This window comes from Tachypleus tridentatus, chromosome 9, assembly GCF_004210375.1.
Source record: "Tachypleus tridentatus isolate NWPU-2018 chromosome 9, ASM421037v1, whole genome shotgun sequence".
NCBI classification, from domain to species: Eukaryota; Metazoa; Arthropoda; class Merostomata; order Xiphosura; family Limulidae; genus Tachypleus; species Tachypleus tridentatus.
Window position 1 is genome coordinate 75735142 of NC_134833.1, and position 17998 is coordinate 75753139.

The 17998-nt window shown below is 32.0% G+C and overlaps 1 protein-coding gene across 1 annotated transcript in view; it reads right to left on the reverse strand.

Moving 5' to 3' along the window:
* Window positions 1–12894, reverse strand: part of LOC143227401 (retinal guanylyl cyclase 2-like) — a 42993-nt gene extending 30099 nt beyond the window's left edge. Inside the window, exon 1 of the mRNA XM_076458853.1 lies at window positions 12222–12894. Within this exon, the coding sequence (XP_076314968.1) occupies window positions 12222–12894 (673 nt within the window). The remainder of the gene's footprint in view (window positions 1–12221) is intronic.
* Window positions 12895–17998: the final 5104 nt, after the last annotated feature.

The window sequence follows — 17998 nt, forward strand, 5'->3', positions numbered from 1 at the left end:
CATACTTTAACAGCGTAATGATCAGAGTGGATGGTCTGGTGAGTTCTTATTTATACATTTCTTTTTTAATTTGAAGGGGAATCCATTTCCTTAAATGCCTAACTTTTAACCTAAACACTTTTTTATACTACCCACGGATGTTTGTGTACATTATGGAGGTAGGATTCAGGCTAAAAGTTTTTCTTTATTTTCCCAGCAGTCCAATTTTACTAACTTATTTGGTTTTAATAATCTTCTTCCTAGGAACAACTGTTTTCTCACAAACAGTTTAAATATGGGACGCTCGGAATTCAACATCACGTCTGCACGAGTGGCACAGCAATATGTCTGTTGACTTATAGTGCTATAAACCGGCTTTCGATACCCGTGGTAGCAGAGCACAAATAATTCCGTGTTTATTTTTGTGCTTAATAATGAACATTTTCATTTACTTTTCCTTTCAGGATACGAAACATAAAGGTAAAGGTTCAGTCCGAAATGCAGTACAACTTCACTGCTGTGTAACATTTGTCCTAGTTTGTGTTCTACTTTTGTTTTCTATAAGCAAAACATTTGTTAGTAGTCTTTTTTTTCTGAATATTTTAAATGTCGTCAAATACAATTTTTTATTCTATTTCTTTGTATGTTGAAATTCACTCAACTATTCTGTATTTTCATAAATAATTACATAAATACTTGCTACAATGAACTGTTCAGACTGCTGCTCAATAACTAATTATCGTTTTTCTTCGCTACGTAATTCGCAAAATACACATATGCAATAACGGAACAACTATCAACTCGCATACCATTTGTTATATGTGTGGGAATTTCGTCCATTCCAGTTGCCTTTGCCTGATGATGAGGATCATTCTTATTTTTCTTGTCTGTAATGATAAAATCTATGACTAAAACGCCATATTGTATACGTGCGTAGAACTGTGTGTGTATTTTTTTTTATAGCGAAGCCACATTTGAGAGAAATTGAACTCCTGATTTTAGCATTGTAAATCTGTGGACTTAACCACTGTTTTAGCAGGGGACATATGAATAACTCCCATCTATATTTTCTAAGTACTATTCTTGCTCTCTGTTTCTTCGCCCTCTGGTGAAAGAAAGGAGCCCAAATGGGTTTTTCTCCCTTTATTATTTATTTAGGCGAACTTCACTGGAATTTTTTTTCACTTACCGAATAGAATGGCCAGCGGTAATAACAATTTTGGAACTGCCACTTGGAAATTTTTCTCATCCTTAGGAATCATAATTCATAAGAAAGAAGAGAAGGAGTATGAATCGATAAACATGTGATAGAAAATGGGTAAAGAATGGAGAAAAACGGGCATGAATGTAATAAAATAAATAAACTAACATTATATGGGAACAGTAAATAGGATTAATACAACCTAAAGTTAAAAATTCTGGATAAAAAGAGGAATGAATAACATGAGTAACGAAAGTGTAGTAAATGAAATATTGAGTTATGAAAACTGTAAATAAATCTTAAAATATTTTCTTTAAAAAAAAAAAGGCACAGTCCTTGTTTTCTATATACTATTCGTGCTTCATTATAACCTAAAATGTTGTAATCGTAATAGGAAGAAAAAACATTCTATAATATGTAGCTGACATCCAGCGCTCATTATTTGTCGAAACCATGGAAACGAATCTCAATTTACTCCAGTGGACTAAGCAATAAATGGTGTTGAATCTGAATATCTAAAGTTCTACTTATGTTATATTCGTTTCGGTTAACTTTTACACTGCACATTTATAATCAATACCAATAAACGGAATTAATTATTAGATATGCATACTAATAATGTTTAACGAACCTTATACGAAAAATAATTAAAAGCTACCTGTACCTCACTACTGTGTGTATATATAAAATATCTATAGCCTAAAACATAGAACTTTTGAAACAAGGGAAGAGAGAAGTAAAAACGAAAACAAAACTAATTGCGAGAATAACTTTTTTATATTCATTACAAATCTAGTTAAAGTTCAGAGATTTCTAGATCCAGTTTTATAACATGTTTAGTTTAGTTTAAGATACTCCATAAAAAACTACTAATAGCAGCAAAAATATATCCTAGAATTTGTTTGTCATACAGATAATAAAAATCTACGTTTATGAAAAGATCCAGATGAGTAAAACCCTTACTGACACATATCTTCGTATGGTAAAGAAACAGCAAGTTTCATTTTTTTAAGATTTTATAAATGTATGGTAGTTAGTTGTAGCATAATTAAATTTAGAAGTAAATTAATACAGCGTAAAGTTGTTTAGTCAATTGAATACTCCTTATGCAATAAGGAAACGTAGAGGCACAACTATTTAATAATTAATTATTACATTTGGATTTTTGTATTTATGGCAAAGCTGTTAAGACTAACTACGGTCGTTCCTAATCTTGAACTATTGACCCCGTTGGAAGCTAGCCAGTCAGAAGCATCATACCACCCATGATGACGGATTAACTGTCATTTTTATAACATTACCAGAGCTTAAAGTTCGGAGAATATCTTACGGTATAACACTGATTTTAACACGGTTCGCCAGCTCAGAAATCCAGAATGGCCAACGTCCGCCGTAATAATTACACACTTCTTGTCTTGTGTAAGGATCCTATATATGTGTGTGTGTGTAATTCTCTACAGTTTCTTTCACTATATTCGATCTTAAGTGGCGTTACATTAAAATTATACAAGCAAATAATGCATAAAATATAACTGTACATACAGAAAAATTCCGCACATCTAGGCATTTCTGTGGAGTTCTTTTCGTGTAATCTCTTACTATACATTTTTTCAAACTATAATTTCATTTCATAAAAATATATCGATGAATAATTGACTTTTTCAATACTTAAGCTACTGATGCGAAAGAAAAGCTTCCATAACACAACGTAAAATGTTATAATTGAGGATCTTTTTTCTTAATTTTGTTTACAATTTTATTAGTACTATTAAGCCTTAGGTCGCAGCAACATGGAGCTGCATGGACCCTGTACAATTTAAATAATTATATATACTTTTATCTCAGTTTCACATCTGTATAGTCGCTTAAAATAAATGCTAAATTGTAATTTGTTAAATAGAAAATAAATATTAAAATAAAACAGAACATGCGATAATATCAAAATAAATAAAAAACTTTGGTCCTCAAAGAACAACTTTTCCAAGTAAAATGAAAACACCTTTTTGTTATTAAACACAAAGCTACATAATGTGATATAAGTGTTATGTATACCACGGGTGTCGAAACCCGATTACCAATGTTTTAATTCTTCAGACTTGTTACTGTATTACTGAAAGTTAATGCAGAGAAAAACATCCACAAACATTTTTGGTTAATATGGAAACGAAAAACACTACAACCTCTCTTGTTCAATCTACAGACAAAAAACACCAACAACCACTCATGTTTAATCTAAAAACGAAAACGAAACCTAAAATGTTTCATATTCAGTCTAACAACAACAAAAAACCCTACAAATTCTCGTGTTTTATCAAAAAACAAGAAACCACACTTTATCTTGTTTAATCTTGAAACAAAAACTCCTGCAACGACTCGTGTTTAACCTATAAACCAAAAATTCTACAAATTGTTGAATTTAATCTATAAACCGAAACTTCTACAAATGATTGTGTTTAAGTCAGAAACAAAAAAACACTACATATTCTTTTTTTCAATCCACAAACAAAACACACCAACAACCACTCGCGTTTAATCTAAAAGCAAAAAAAATACAAAAATTTCTTATGTTCACTCTAAAAACATAAAAACTACAAATTATCTTGATTAACAAAAAAAAGAAACTCCTACAAATTATTGTGTTTAATCTTGAAACAAAAACTCCTTCAAATTATTGTTTAATCTAGAAAAAGAAACTCCTACAAATTTTTGTGTTTAATCTGTAAACAAAATACACTACAACCCCTCGTGTATAATATAGAAACAAAAAACACTACAACCACTCGTGTTTAATCTAGAAACAAAAACCACTACAATCACTGATGTTTAATCTAGAAACAAAAACCACTACAATCACTCATGTTTAATCTAGAAACAAAAACCACTACAATCACTCATGTTTAATCTAGAAACAAAAACCACTACAATCACTCATGTTTAATCTAGAAACAAAAACCACTACAATCACTCATGTTTAATCTAGAAACAAAAACCACTACAATCACTCATGTTTAATCTAGAAACAAAAACCACTACAATCACTCGTGTTTAATCAAGAAAAAAGGTCTTCGTGCTCTAGCATACTACTAATGTAATCTAAACAAAATATATAGGAGGAATAAAAAAAAAAGAAAAGTGATCACGGAAAGCACTAAGAGAAATAAATTTGTTCAGATTAATTTTGCATTCTTTAAATTAATTTTCTTTAATTAGGTAATACCACAAACCAGAGGGTGAGTTTTTAAAATCCTATCCATGAATTAGTAAAACATTAAATATATATATATAAACAGTTTGATTTAGATGTATAGTCTCTTATTCACCACAATTAGCCTAAAACACTTAGTGCTTAGATGTCTATGGAATTTCTTTTGCACTGATATTTACATTGTGGTAAAGAAAAAAAACAAATAGATAGTATTAATGATAAATATTACATTTGATAACATTGTTATTAAACTGCCGTTGTTTATTTCATGATGTATCTTTTGTCAAACTGCAAAACGTTAGTAAATTAATTTTTTGCTTTATTTTTCGTTTCTTCACATGTAACACGCATTATTATTTATATTAATAAAGTAGAGAGATCGGACTAATACAGATCTATTCTATCGAAGCATGTTTTTAATGCCTGACCGCACGTCGTAGTATGATTTGTACATGTAATTCCGAAAAGCGTTTCATTTTAAAACTATTTAATTACAGTTTTATCTTGTTGGAACGTATGTATGTTTCTTTTTGAATTTATCACAAAGCTACACTAGTGCTATCTGCGCCAGTCGTCCCTAATTTAGCAATGTAAGACTAGAGGGAAGGCAGCTAGTCATCACCACCCACCGCCAACTCTTGGGCTACTCTTTTACCAACAAATAGTGGGATTGACCGTCACATTATAACGCCCCTACGGCTGAAAGGGCGAGCATGTTTGACGCGACCGGGATGCGAACCCGCAACCCTCAGATTACGAGTTGAGTGCGTTAACCACCTGGCCATGCGGAATATACATCGTCCCAGATTTTTAGTTTTCGAAACTCCCATGGCCCAGCCATTATTTATCTAAATGCATTATTACTGCTTAATAATTTCGTATTGATGTAAAATTTTAATTCACCCTACTATCATGCTCAGACGTATGTACTCGTGTTTTGGGTCATATTGACCCGATACAAATTCAAACAAATTGAAATATTTTTGAACTGACAAAATATTAAACTCACAAATAATTTAACCGGTGTTGGTTCAGATAGGCTCGACATAATAGGGTTAATCTTGAGGTTTAAACTTAATTGATTTATCTTTTTCTGTCTATATTTACGAAAATGTTTTCTATCAGCAGTTTACAGAAAATAAGCATCAAACTAATTAATTTCGATCTGGTAGCTTTGACTCAACAGTAACACTGACATAGATTGCCGGTCTCATCTTTAATTGCACAGATAGGGTGGTTACTCATCTGCAAGTCGGATGATTGTGAATCTAAGCATTTGTTGTTCCGAAAATCCATTCATTTTGAACGTTCACAATTTATGAATTGTTTTTCACCCTTGCTTCTCAGATACTTTGGTAATTCAGAAATCTGCAAATAATTAATTTGTAATGATTCTCAATGACAATTAAACTCCAAGACATAGATTGTAGATGTTCGAAGTTCTGGGGGGAACTCCCATAAATTTGAGCAATAAAGGCAGAAAACAACTAAAGATATAAAATAATGGTTAAAATATATCATACTTGAACTGTTCTTCTATGTCCAATTTTTATCTGTGTTTTACCTTATACATGATTTTTATTGTAGATTGCTGAAGTTGTGATGAAAAATATATCATATTTTGCATACTATATAAGAGTTTAAGTACAGACAAATTAAGGCAACATAGTTACCTAATGATTAATTCGTATATGTGTTTTTTAAGGAACTTATTGTTACGAAAATAAATCGTAACGTGTATTACTAATCTGTGTCACAGTGACATTTATGTAGATATTAAGATATTTAAAAGTGCGATTTTTGTGCAAAGTTAATATAATTCAAAATAAAAAGTGTATAAAAGATTGGTATAAAAATAGCCCGAATTATATTCGCATTAATCACAATAAAATACTAAGCTATTTTACCTATGGATATGTTACATATGCTAATTTCAATTATTTCTGTTTCATTTTTTTTCAGTCCCCCGTTGGGACAGCGATAAGTCTTCGGATTTATAATGCTAAATTCAGGGGTTCGATTCCCCTCGATGAACTCTGCAGATAGCCCAATGTGACTTTGCTATAAGAAAAACACACATGCAATTCTTTTAAATTCACTGAAAAATAATTCACTAAATTTCAAATAAATGATCAAAAATGTGGCAAACATTGAATTAAAGGATTACAATTACTATCAGAAACAAAATAAATGAAAGTCTTTGAAAAAAAAATACACACATCAGTTCCTATATCAGTAAATTCACTTTACTTTCTCCCCAAAACAAAAGTACGTTTTACCTCATTAATAGTACACCAAACGTTATTGTCAAATATAACTTTCTTAGGAAAGAGATAGTCAAGCTTCAATTTTCTCCTGACATTTAAAAGACTTAATTCTAAATGTCACAGCAACAACTAAAGATGCATTCGAGAATTTTTTCCAAGAGTAATGTAGGCCTTAACATTACTATATAAATCGCAAATATTGTTAAACTTTCGTTTCTTTAAAACACATATCATGAAGCCATTTTTTCGCAAGCATCTTTCTTGTATAAGACACTGTCTACAAGTTTCACCTGTTTATAAATCAGCAAATATTCTTTACTTCCTTCTTCAAGGAAGCAGTAATATCTCAGAAGTTACTCACTAATTTATATTGCGTCCTTCTTGGAAGAAAAATAAAGAACTTCGCGAAAAGATTGTATTTTGTACATAAATGTACTTAAGCTCCTTCATAAACGAAAACACGTTACCTAATTACAGCCGAATATTATAGTCGTACATTCACTAGTCTATTTTTAAATTGTCAACATTATTGGTACAGATCAAATTATAAATCTGAGATACAGAGGAGTTACAAAAACATGACAATAGCAACAAGGTGAAAAATAAATACTGTACTCGAAGTTTTCCCTGTAAAATGGATGACAAGAAATGCGACTTTTTGCTTATATCTCATGAAAGAAAACATTTAAAATTTGACAAAGAGAGATAACCCCACGCTAGTACGGTGGTAAGTCTACGGATTTACAACGCTAATATCAAGGGTTCGATTCCCTTCGGCGGGCTCAGCAGATAGCCCGTTGTGGCTTTGCTATAAGAAAACACACGAAGACAGATGCTACTTTAAAGTACAAAAAAATAAATCCACTTTTTTATTTACAGGTTAAATGAGAAACCAGTTAATTTTCGCCTTAGGATATAAGTGCACAAATCTTTATTGAACTATACACCATAGGGGAGACTAGGTGTTACATTTTTTTTTACTGAAACAATAACCAACTGATATTCTCCACACATAGAGTAATAACCATACTTATAACAACAAAATATAAAATTATTCGATATGCCACGGTTTCTTATATATAGCTTATGTTTTAAAGAAAAGTCAGTTGTTAACAGGGTGTGCTATGACATATAGTGCGATACATTATTTCACCCAAAATACTTGCTCAGAACGAACAACTAAATTACTAAGTCATAAATGGATACTAGCTGAGTCATTAAAATATTCTATAAAACCACCTTGTAATTCGTGATGACGAGAAAACCCACTTGTAGAGAAAAATATATATGTAAAAACGTTTTTACATATACACCTTCTAATTCGGTTATTAGTCATTATCATGAAAAACCAAAAAAAATCCGTATTGGGACTTCAGTCTATGTTTTTCTCCAACTGGGACTCAATACCATCCGTAGGCACAGCGCAACTAGCTCATTTTGTAATTTTGCGTTTGAAAACAAAGAAACAGTGGAACAAACATCTACCTAAAGCAGAATAATGCAATAGAAAAATAAATTTTAGCTTTGAACATTGGAAAATATTACAAGTAAGAATAAGACCCAACACTAAAATATGTAATTTCTTCCCGAACCTTCTTGTTATTGGGAATTACCTAAAAGCTAAAAAACATGTGGTTGATATATAAAAAAAAATCGCAGTTAGTATTTCCTTAAAATATTCTCTGGGATAACAAATCCATATCAGTATAGCTACATTTCCTAAGTGACAAGAATGTATAAAAAAACTATCTAGTATCACTGAGGTGTTCGTTGTTAGTGATAAATCTAGCCAGAGTAACTAATTGCATCTGTACAGAGTTAAAACTCCACCTTTTTACTGTGTAACACTCTTTCTAGCAGCGTGGAATTTCCTGGACGTCATTTATATCCCAGCTATGGTAACAACACGATATTTTACTTCAGAATATTACCATAAGTGCAACAAGAAAGATTCGCAAGACTCCTGATTTCAACATCACGCAGAACAAATAAAGAAATAATATACAAGTTTTTTTGTGTTTTTTTTACCGTGATTTCTCTTATCAGCTGGCAACTCAGGATGCTATATTACCAAGCTGCACGTGCTGAAACTATCAGAAAACCATAGCAACGCTTGTTCATCATATTTCGCCTACGAGCTAGTTAAATACAAGTCTCAAATTCCAAAACCAAAATGACATGAGATACTAACAGATGCGTTGTACTCCAAGCCTACTTCTAAAAACTGATTATTCGTTTACTTGCAACAACTGTACTTACATAGGTGTTAATAGTTGAAAGAGGGATAATTGTCTCAACTTTGTCCACAGGATGAAGGTAACAATGTTAAAACATCAAACGTAGCGTGACAACAAAAAAATCATTCCTAGTATTTTAATTATACACCAAATTATTCAATTTTCATACATTCTTTAAACTATATTACTTCTGTTCCAATTTTGGCTTACATTTTCGTCTTTTAAAAGTACATTGCTTGAATAAGGAATTAGCACGATTAATTTTTAATGTCAATGATAATGTAGCTTTTCACTTACTTTTTGTTTACATTATTTTTTTTTAATGTTTTATTATCTTTCAACTATCCGGACGTATACAGTTTACAGCATACACTAGATCGGCCTTTTAAATACAAAGTTTTACAGGCTACTTTTTATATTTTCTCCTTAAGTGTTCATTATTGTCACCTCATTTTTCTAAATGGCTCTTAAACTTCTCTCACCTTCACTGACAACAGGTGACTCAACTGTTTCCACTTCACATTTTATATTTCATATTAACTTGTATGAAGTATAATCATACTTTCTGTTTCACTGAAACCACTGTCTTACATGTATTTTTTTCTTTCCAGAGAAATCTTTTCTGTCTTTAAGTCAGTATTTAAAGAATACAATCGACGAATTAACAGACATCATTGTAGTGCAAATATAATATACGTGAAAGAGAGGATAGTGTGTGGTAAACCTGCTGTGTCGAGAAGATAACATTAAAAGGTTTAGAGCGAATGCCTTTGAGCGCTTTCAAACGGACATTTCCTAGATTTTATCCTGGTAGTTTTACTTTGAGTGCGGATAAAACCTTTTCTTATTATTCATACATACAGTATATATATCGCATTCTTTTGTGATTTCATATACTGTATGGAAACAACTTTGTGCTGTAAAAATTCTTAAGCAACTTGAAAGTATGTTGATTACAATTAGTATATTTATCAATGAAACAAGCTTTAACAAATCTCCTATCCACGTACTATCATTGTTAATACGTAGCGTATAGCCGGCTGCGTATTTTAGTCCTTTTAATTGTACCTAATTTATTTGTTTAATAATTACAACGTTTTAGAAACTAGCTTACGATAAAAATGATGAGATAAAGTAATGCGTTTGATTTAACATACTTTTATCATGCCACCAGTACGCAGCAACTGGTTATATATTTATCTATAATAGATTTTCAAAAGGAAGGAGAATGCATGAAACCATCACCTAATTTCCAAAGCGTCTTTTAAGTAAATTATATTCCATTCTTTGGTTAGTGTTAGTTTCATTAAGTGTCGGTTAAAATGTTTCAGTGCATATTATAGTTTTTTTATTCTTTTACTTCTTATATAAATATTAATTTATTCATTAGACTTTTTACATTATTAACTTATTATATGGACTTAGGACTAACCTAAAATTCCTAGGCTAACTGAACCTTATATGATCTTATTGGATTAATTGGTTTATTTTAAATTTCGAGTAAAGCTTCACGAAAGTTACGTCCGCTAGTCATCTCTGATTTAGCAGTGTAAGACATTAAGGTAGGTACTTGGTCAATATAACCCACCGCCAAATCTTGGGCTACTCTTTCACCAATGAATAGCGGGATCGACAGTCACTTAACAACATGCTCATGGCTGAAAGGACGAGTATGTTCGGAACGGAGATTCGAACCTGCCACTTAGAGATTGCGAGTCGAGCACTCTAACCACCAGGCCGATCTTATTGGAATTACGGCAGAAAGTGAGAGGGTGCCCAAATTGATGAAACAATGCATGCTAACCATTGCAAGTTTTTTTATGACTTTACAAACTCCTAGTTAAACTGATTACACTGCATTAGCCACAATAATTATTGTGTTACTTTTTTAGTTCTTATTTTTTAAAATACTTTGCTTTGATCAGGAATAGATGATAAATTTACTATGTCGGTTCGATATTTTTTGACACATTTAAGATATCAAATTGTTTTAATGAAACAAAAAATCCCTAGGCCTTGTGTAGTTGCCAATAATCATTAGAGTTTTTGAACACATAGTGCTCACTTAGTTAAAAGATTTTATTAACCATTTTGAATTGTTCAAAAACCTAGTACTGCGGTCCAAACATGTGATAATTTCTGCTCACAGAATGTGAAACGAAATAAACATATCTCTTTTATAATTGTAAGCGACGTGCCTTATAGTAGAGTCGTAATATGCACCAAACATATCTAGGTTAATCGTCCCTAATTTAACAGTTCAAGACTAGCGGGAAAGCAGTTAGTCATCACCACTCATCACCAACTTTTGAGATTGACTGTCACATTATAAAGCACCGACAGCTGAAAGGGCGAGCATATTTGACATGACGGGGGTTCAAACCCACAACCCTCGGATCATGAGTCGAGTGCCTTAACCACCTGGCCATGCCAGTTGCAATAGAGGAAGTATTAGTCAAAGTACTATAAAGCTGTAAAATTGATAAATGAAAAAAGTATCCATGAAAGTGTAACAACAACGTGAATAAAAATACAATAAATGTTATTTAGAGTGTGATATAAGTAAATAAATCAAGATATAACATAAAAATCAAATTATAGCTGTATAATGAATATGACAAAAGTATGTATCAAAGGACGATTGGATTAAATCCAGATTCAAGGAATAAAGGGAGGTGATTAAGGTGTAATTTCAAAAAACACTTAAAAGCTACCAGACATCTCGAAATGAAACAACTGTCGTAACAACAGACACGTTGTTGCCCATAAAGAAACTTCATCAAACACCACAGATACACAGCCTAAACCTTCTGTTAAATATACAATTTCTTATTTATATTCTAAACGCGTGTGTGTGTTTGCGTCTTTTCTTATTACAAAGCCACATCGGGCTATCTGCTCAGCCCACCAAGGAGAATATAATTTTTTTTTAGTTTAGGAAAAGCGATATAGCTTTCTAGTTGCACCTAAACGACTTTTAAAGGTCTTGTTCAAACATATTAAACTAGTTGGAAATTCTTCTTGCGGTGTCGGAAGTCTTTATGAAACTTTTTCCTTATTTGTAGCTAAGCCTAATTTGTGACTGGCTTTTAGAGTTAATTTCACAAACTTTCATATGCAAAAAATTAAAGTTAGTGTCATAGGTTTACGTCGAAATTTATAAATAATTTACAGAAGCTGGGTGTGTGTGTTTTCATATGGCAAAGCCACGTAAGGCTATCTGCCGAGTCCACCGAGAGAAATCGAGCCCGTGATTGTAGCATTGTAAATCCGTCGACTTACCGATGTACTACAGAAGTTGGAAGGTTGCTCATGAGATTAAAAACCCTTACCTTTTACAGGAGGCTTCACGGCAGACAGTGCTGATTTTATCTCTTCCATCGTTGCTCGGGTATCTAAAAGGAGGAAGGCTCGGACGACAAATCCTCGGTCGCGAATGATTGCGTCCAGTTCCTCGGCCAGCAGACGCCAAGACGAATCTTTAGCTGCTAGTAAAGCGGAGTTCTTCCATCGAAGTCCCGCTACCAAGGATATCACGGCCCGAGCAGTAGCAATGGCTGAGGGTATAGTACGAGCAAAGGTGGGGTAAAGTATTTTGTCCGAGAGTGAAGAAGCCGTGCAACTCCAAGAGACATAGAGTTTCTCGTGAACACTGGACAATGTAGCAGCAGCTTCACATACATGGTCAGCTACGGCTCCTACAACGGCGTGGATTTTCTGCTCTTTCAAAGCCTCGACGAAAGGATAAAGAGATCCGCTTCGACAACCCGAAAGAGGCAGGCGAATGTCCATCTTAATGTTTGTTTCTGTAGCGGCCACCATCAGTTCTGGGTGTCTCATGGCTCGGGACGTCACCTGCTCCAAGATGGAGAAGTTACGAGAACATTCGTTATCGTACTGGAGAATCACTGCACCATACTGAGCAGCTGTGGGAAACCAGAACCAACAAAGACAGAGCACATGAAGGTGAAGAACAACAAACGTAGTCGTGCTGTGAGACTTCATTCGTTATTTCAGTACATAATACAGAAGAAGTGAAATTAAGAAGTTCTACGATCTTTGTACACACAAAACTTAGTCAATTCTGGGAAGTTTATACAATTTGTCAAATGTACAGCTTAAAATACTTTTCCTTCTTTAAAAGAGTGCTACTAAAAACTGTGAATATTTCCCAAGTACCAAAGTCATGTGGAAAAAACATTTATACAGGATTTACCAGGTGATGTTACAGATACCTACAAATGATGTTCAAGTCAATCGAGAAACAGGTGATTCTAGCGCGTGTAAAGAATCATGTCTCGACGATGCTGTCCTCTCGTGACCAGTGCTAAAAGTTCGCTAGAATGTAATCAATGTAGTTACAGTTGGAAAGATAAAATAGTTTTCTTATGAATCAACAAATATTGATTTTAACGGATTCTGTTTCGCAGTCTTTTATAACATCCAAGTGATGTTCTAAAATCTATGTTGTTTCATTTTAAAAAATAATATTATTTCTGCTTGCTTCATATCGAAATCCTATTTATTTACGGATCTTACAGCCAGTTAATATGTATAAATAGCAGAAAAATCATACATATACTGTTTACTTTATAACTGCTTCAAACTAACGTAACTCTATCTTTAATGGTGAATGCTTTATTTTTCAAATTATTTTGCTTTCATTCACCATTTCATTCATTTCTATTGTTTTTTTGTTTTTTTTTATAAATGATAAATTACCAACCAGAAAATAGATTCTTCAGTCAGTAAATAACCGAAAGTTGCAACCCATTTAAAATATTACAGCGAGAATATGTGTGTTTTAACATTATTAAACATTTAATTTTTATATGGCATTGATATATCAGGTCAACAAAATTAATACATTAAGTATGGATTAAACCTTCTGTTTCAAATAAGAACTAGTTAATAGGCCATAAATTTCAATTAAATATCTGTCTCAAATAAGGATAACTAGTTAACACTCTGCAACTCTCCAGAAGATATCTGTTTCAAATAGGGATTGCTATTTAATAGTTCATAAGTCTTCAACAAATATCTGTTTCAAATAAGGAATATATTTGATAGTCTAGAATTCTCCAGTGGAAGAGGACTCAACTATAACCGAGAACAGAAAAAAGTTTCACCTCACATAGAAACTTAGTAAGATTTTGAAAAGTAGTTTCTGTTTTATATAATTGCCGTAAAACAAAATTTCTCAAACTCATAATTAGTTTTCGAAACATTGAGATCTATTTCCAACTACGAATACAGAACTAAAAGTGTTCGTGGAATGTGTGCTTTTTACTATGAAAAAGTATTCATCTCAAGCTCGAAACATGATTCAAGAAAAACATTATTCTTCATATCTTAGTCTCAGTTGTAGCTTTCAAGCAACGTTGAGTCGTAGATTACTTTAAAATAGTCACAGAACTCACGAACATGAAACCACTTTTCTCAGTGCATTTTCTATTATTTACAAGTAAAAGTTGAAAGTGTAAAAAATATTTTCATACAAAGAATAGAAGAGTTTACAATATATTATTTATATCAATCATGATTAAGACACGAAGTTAAGAGTAATATACTGTTTCGATAAACTAGTAAACTATAACGGAAAGCAAAATAAATTACCTTATACATGACAAAGATGATCGTTAGTGTTTCATATTCACCATCTAATATTCTTATTAGTTACTTAATGGAAAGAAGGTTTGAATACACAACGGGCCCACTATATTACATACAATGTTTTAAGTATAGTAAAGACAGTACTAGTTAATGTTGTATTATTTATACAAAGTTTACTACATTATATTAAGATTATTTTAAATAAGCAAAGCAGCAAGTTACGTGATACTAAAGTTGTGGTGAAACAGAATTTATTAGAACTACCATTTGGCATTATTTGGTGTTTTCTATTTCCCTCACCAGCTGCTCAGAAGTAAGTTTGGGGACTTACAACACTGAAAATGTAGTTTCGTTACCTGCAGGCGGCAAAACAAGGGCTTTATGCTTGACAAAAAACAATCAAAGGAAAAGCTTATCATAAAATAGTGTGAAACAACCAAAAATTTACGACTTTTGGAAACGATAGTAATAAGTCATCTATTACAAATATTCATACACTCGGATCATAAAAATGTGTTCAAGTTGGATACATCTGTTACACTTAATAATATTGAATAGAAAAAGAAACTCCGATCAACTATGGGCACCTGGACCACTCAGAAGGAGTGCTCCAACCATTCTGAGTAAATTGCAGCATCTTGTGATAGGTAAAAATCTAGTTTAGAAACCAGTAATAAAAGCCGTTTATAAGTCAAAAGTATAATCAAAAGTTTCTCCATCTGAAAAAGTGAAAAACATCACGTGTACACAAATTGCTTTTATGACATATCAATTCCACTGTTATATAAATGAAACAACTGGTGAATGAATTTACTCGCATAAATAGTATTAAGTAGTTGGAGGTATTGCTTATGGATTTTTGTGTGGTCGAACAATTGAAATAGGCGTAACGAAACCATCGTTCTCTCTAGATAGACTGTAGACAGCCTGCATGGAGGATTTGTGTTGTGCTTTTTACATCGTAGCTTTCGGATAGAAAATATGGCAATGGAAACTATATAACAGACTATTGTCAAGATGCACAGCTGTCAGACAGAGCGTGGCCAGTCGTAGGAATATAAGCTGTAACGACGTTATGAGGCTTCAAAGACGTTTTAGCATAACGTATTCAGCTTCTCTAATCTACGTTAATACCTGACATATAGTTATTTTTATGTATGTGCGTTTTTAGTATGTAATTTAATTTTGTAACCTTATAATTTTTATACCTTTTTTATAATTTGTATTTCATTCGGTGCCAGTCGAGCTGACGATTTGGGGAATGTATTTACTTGAAAACTAGTAGCATAGTTAAATAAATTTCGTTTTAATTTTCACTTAAACTTCACCGACTAATGATGCTTTCTTTATTTTCTTATGATAATGCCATTCGTCGGTTGCTCTAAATTTATTCAACAATTATTCGACTGGCTATAGCTTACCTGAAATCTGCTAAATTATCTAGTGCTATATACTTCTCACTCGTGATTTATTAGTTTCTAATGCGAATTAGTTACCATACATGCAAAACCAATATATGGTCTTTTTTAAAGAAAGGTTTGATATTATTACACTAGTGTCGATAAGAAGTTTTATGTTAATTTACGTAAATATTGGTTTTTCCGTTTAATTTTTTTAATAATACATTTAAGAAGTTGCGAGTATCTAATTTACAAACTATAGTTCTAGGTTTTGAATTTTTTTTGTTTTTTGAAATTAAATCTAAAGTAAACTTTCATGCAAAAAATATAGCTTTAATTTCATAAAGTATTTTGAGAAACATATAAACGTATTTCGAGAATATATTTCGCATGTTTTAACTACTACATTGAAAATCAAAACAACAAAATTGTGTTTAAGCTTTACTTATTTCAGTTACAAAAATCAAATAAATTGACTTGGAAACCAATTATTAATTGTCAATTGTTGAAACATTTCTTTTTCTCGTAGTCTTAAACATACATGTGTATATTTTGACTATAATTTTCATAATTATAAAAGTTACAGCCGACATCATTGATAATATAACCACTGAAATTTCTTCCGTTGTAATTTACACTATTTATTCCAGATATCAGCTGTTTCATTTTCGGTAAACGAATCGAATTCTAATCTGCACATGTACAAAACACCTGTAGCCACATATCTATAGTCAGTATAATCATAATTGAAATTTATAATATCCACAATTATGATTTCAGAATACTAGTATTTGACAATGTTTTGACAAACAAAATGTTTTAAAGCCTGTTTGTCTTTAAACTACTGTTTGTAGTACCATTCAGAATATAGAAACATTGTTACTGCAGAATAAATCTTTAGTTTTAACAAATTCCTTATCTTAGATAAACTTCAGATAGAATACTAACGAATGTCACTGACGAACAACCTTTCTGTTCTAGGGATGTGCTCATCTCATACATATTAGAAAGACATGACCGTGATAAAAACAAAAAATATAGAAGTCATTGAAAAACCAGAGTTATTAGTGACTGAAAGAACTTTTAACAAGGATTCTTGAAAAACTCTCATATAAATATCAAACATTTCTTTCAAATGATGACGTTTCACCTTCGTGAAAAACTCGTTGAAAACCGTTCGTCAACTTAACATTTCGTTTTAACTTTATTCTTAAGAGATACTACTATTACATAAAATGTTGATTATTTGGAATTAAGCACAAAGCTATACAATGGGGTATTTGTGCTCTGCCCACCACAGGTATTGAAACCTGATTTCTAGTAGTGTAAATCCGCAGACATACTGCTGTGCCAGTGGGGGGAGGGGAGGGTGACACAAAATATAGTTCCAACTTAGTTTTTTAAATTTGTAACAGTTGTTAAATTTACAATGCACCATATGATGGAAGTCGGAGATTATTACCTGTCAGACAATAATTTCTTTTTTCAACAGTTTTTCCCAGATATTTTTGTTCGTTAACATGTGAGTTGAATCAACCTTGACCCTTAAGAATAGCCAAAAAGAAGAATGTTCGTCATATGTGTAGTACCCTAAACGCTTTAAGTTCCAAATAAGAAGTCAATATTACTTGCTACGTGTGGAGGACGAAATAACATTACTTAAGAAGTCTTATAAATTTCGTTACGAAATTTGAAGGGAAGGTGGAAATTCCACGATTCAAAGTGTAGTAACCAAAGCCAGGAAGAACATGCTAAGTTTACACTTCAAAATAATTTTCTTCTCAAAATTAAAAAAATATCGAATTAAAGAGAATTTTCTTGTTAAACTTTCAGCATCAAGAAAAACAGTAATTCAGATACTTTAAGAAGAACCATCAGTGCCTCAAAAATATTTCTAAGGGCTCACAGCGCTAATAACAAGAAATTTGTGAATCAAGATTTCTCAAAGATTGAAGAAGACTGACATTTGAGATAACATATTGAAAAAATCTATTCAATAAAATAATGCTGGTCATAACAATAAGATTGAATTTACTTGTTTACATAGCTCTAGGAAATGTCTTAAAAAAAAGAACAAATGGAAAAGGCAGGCTGAT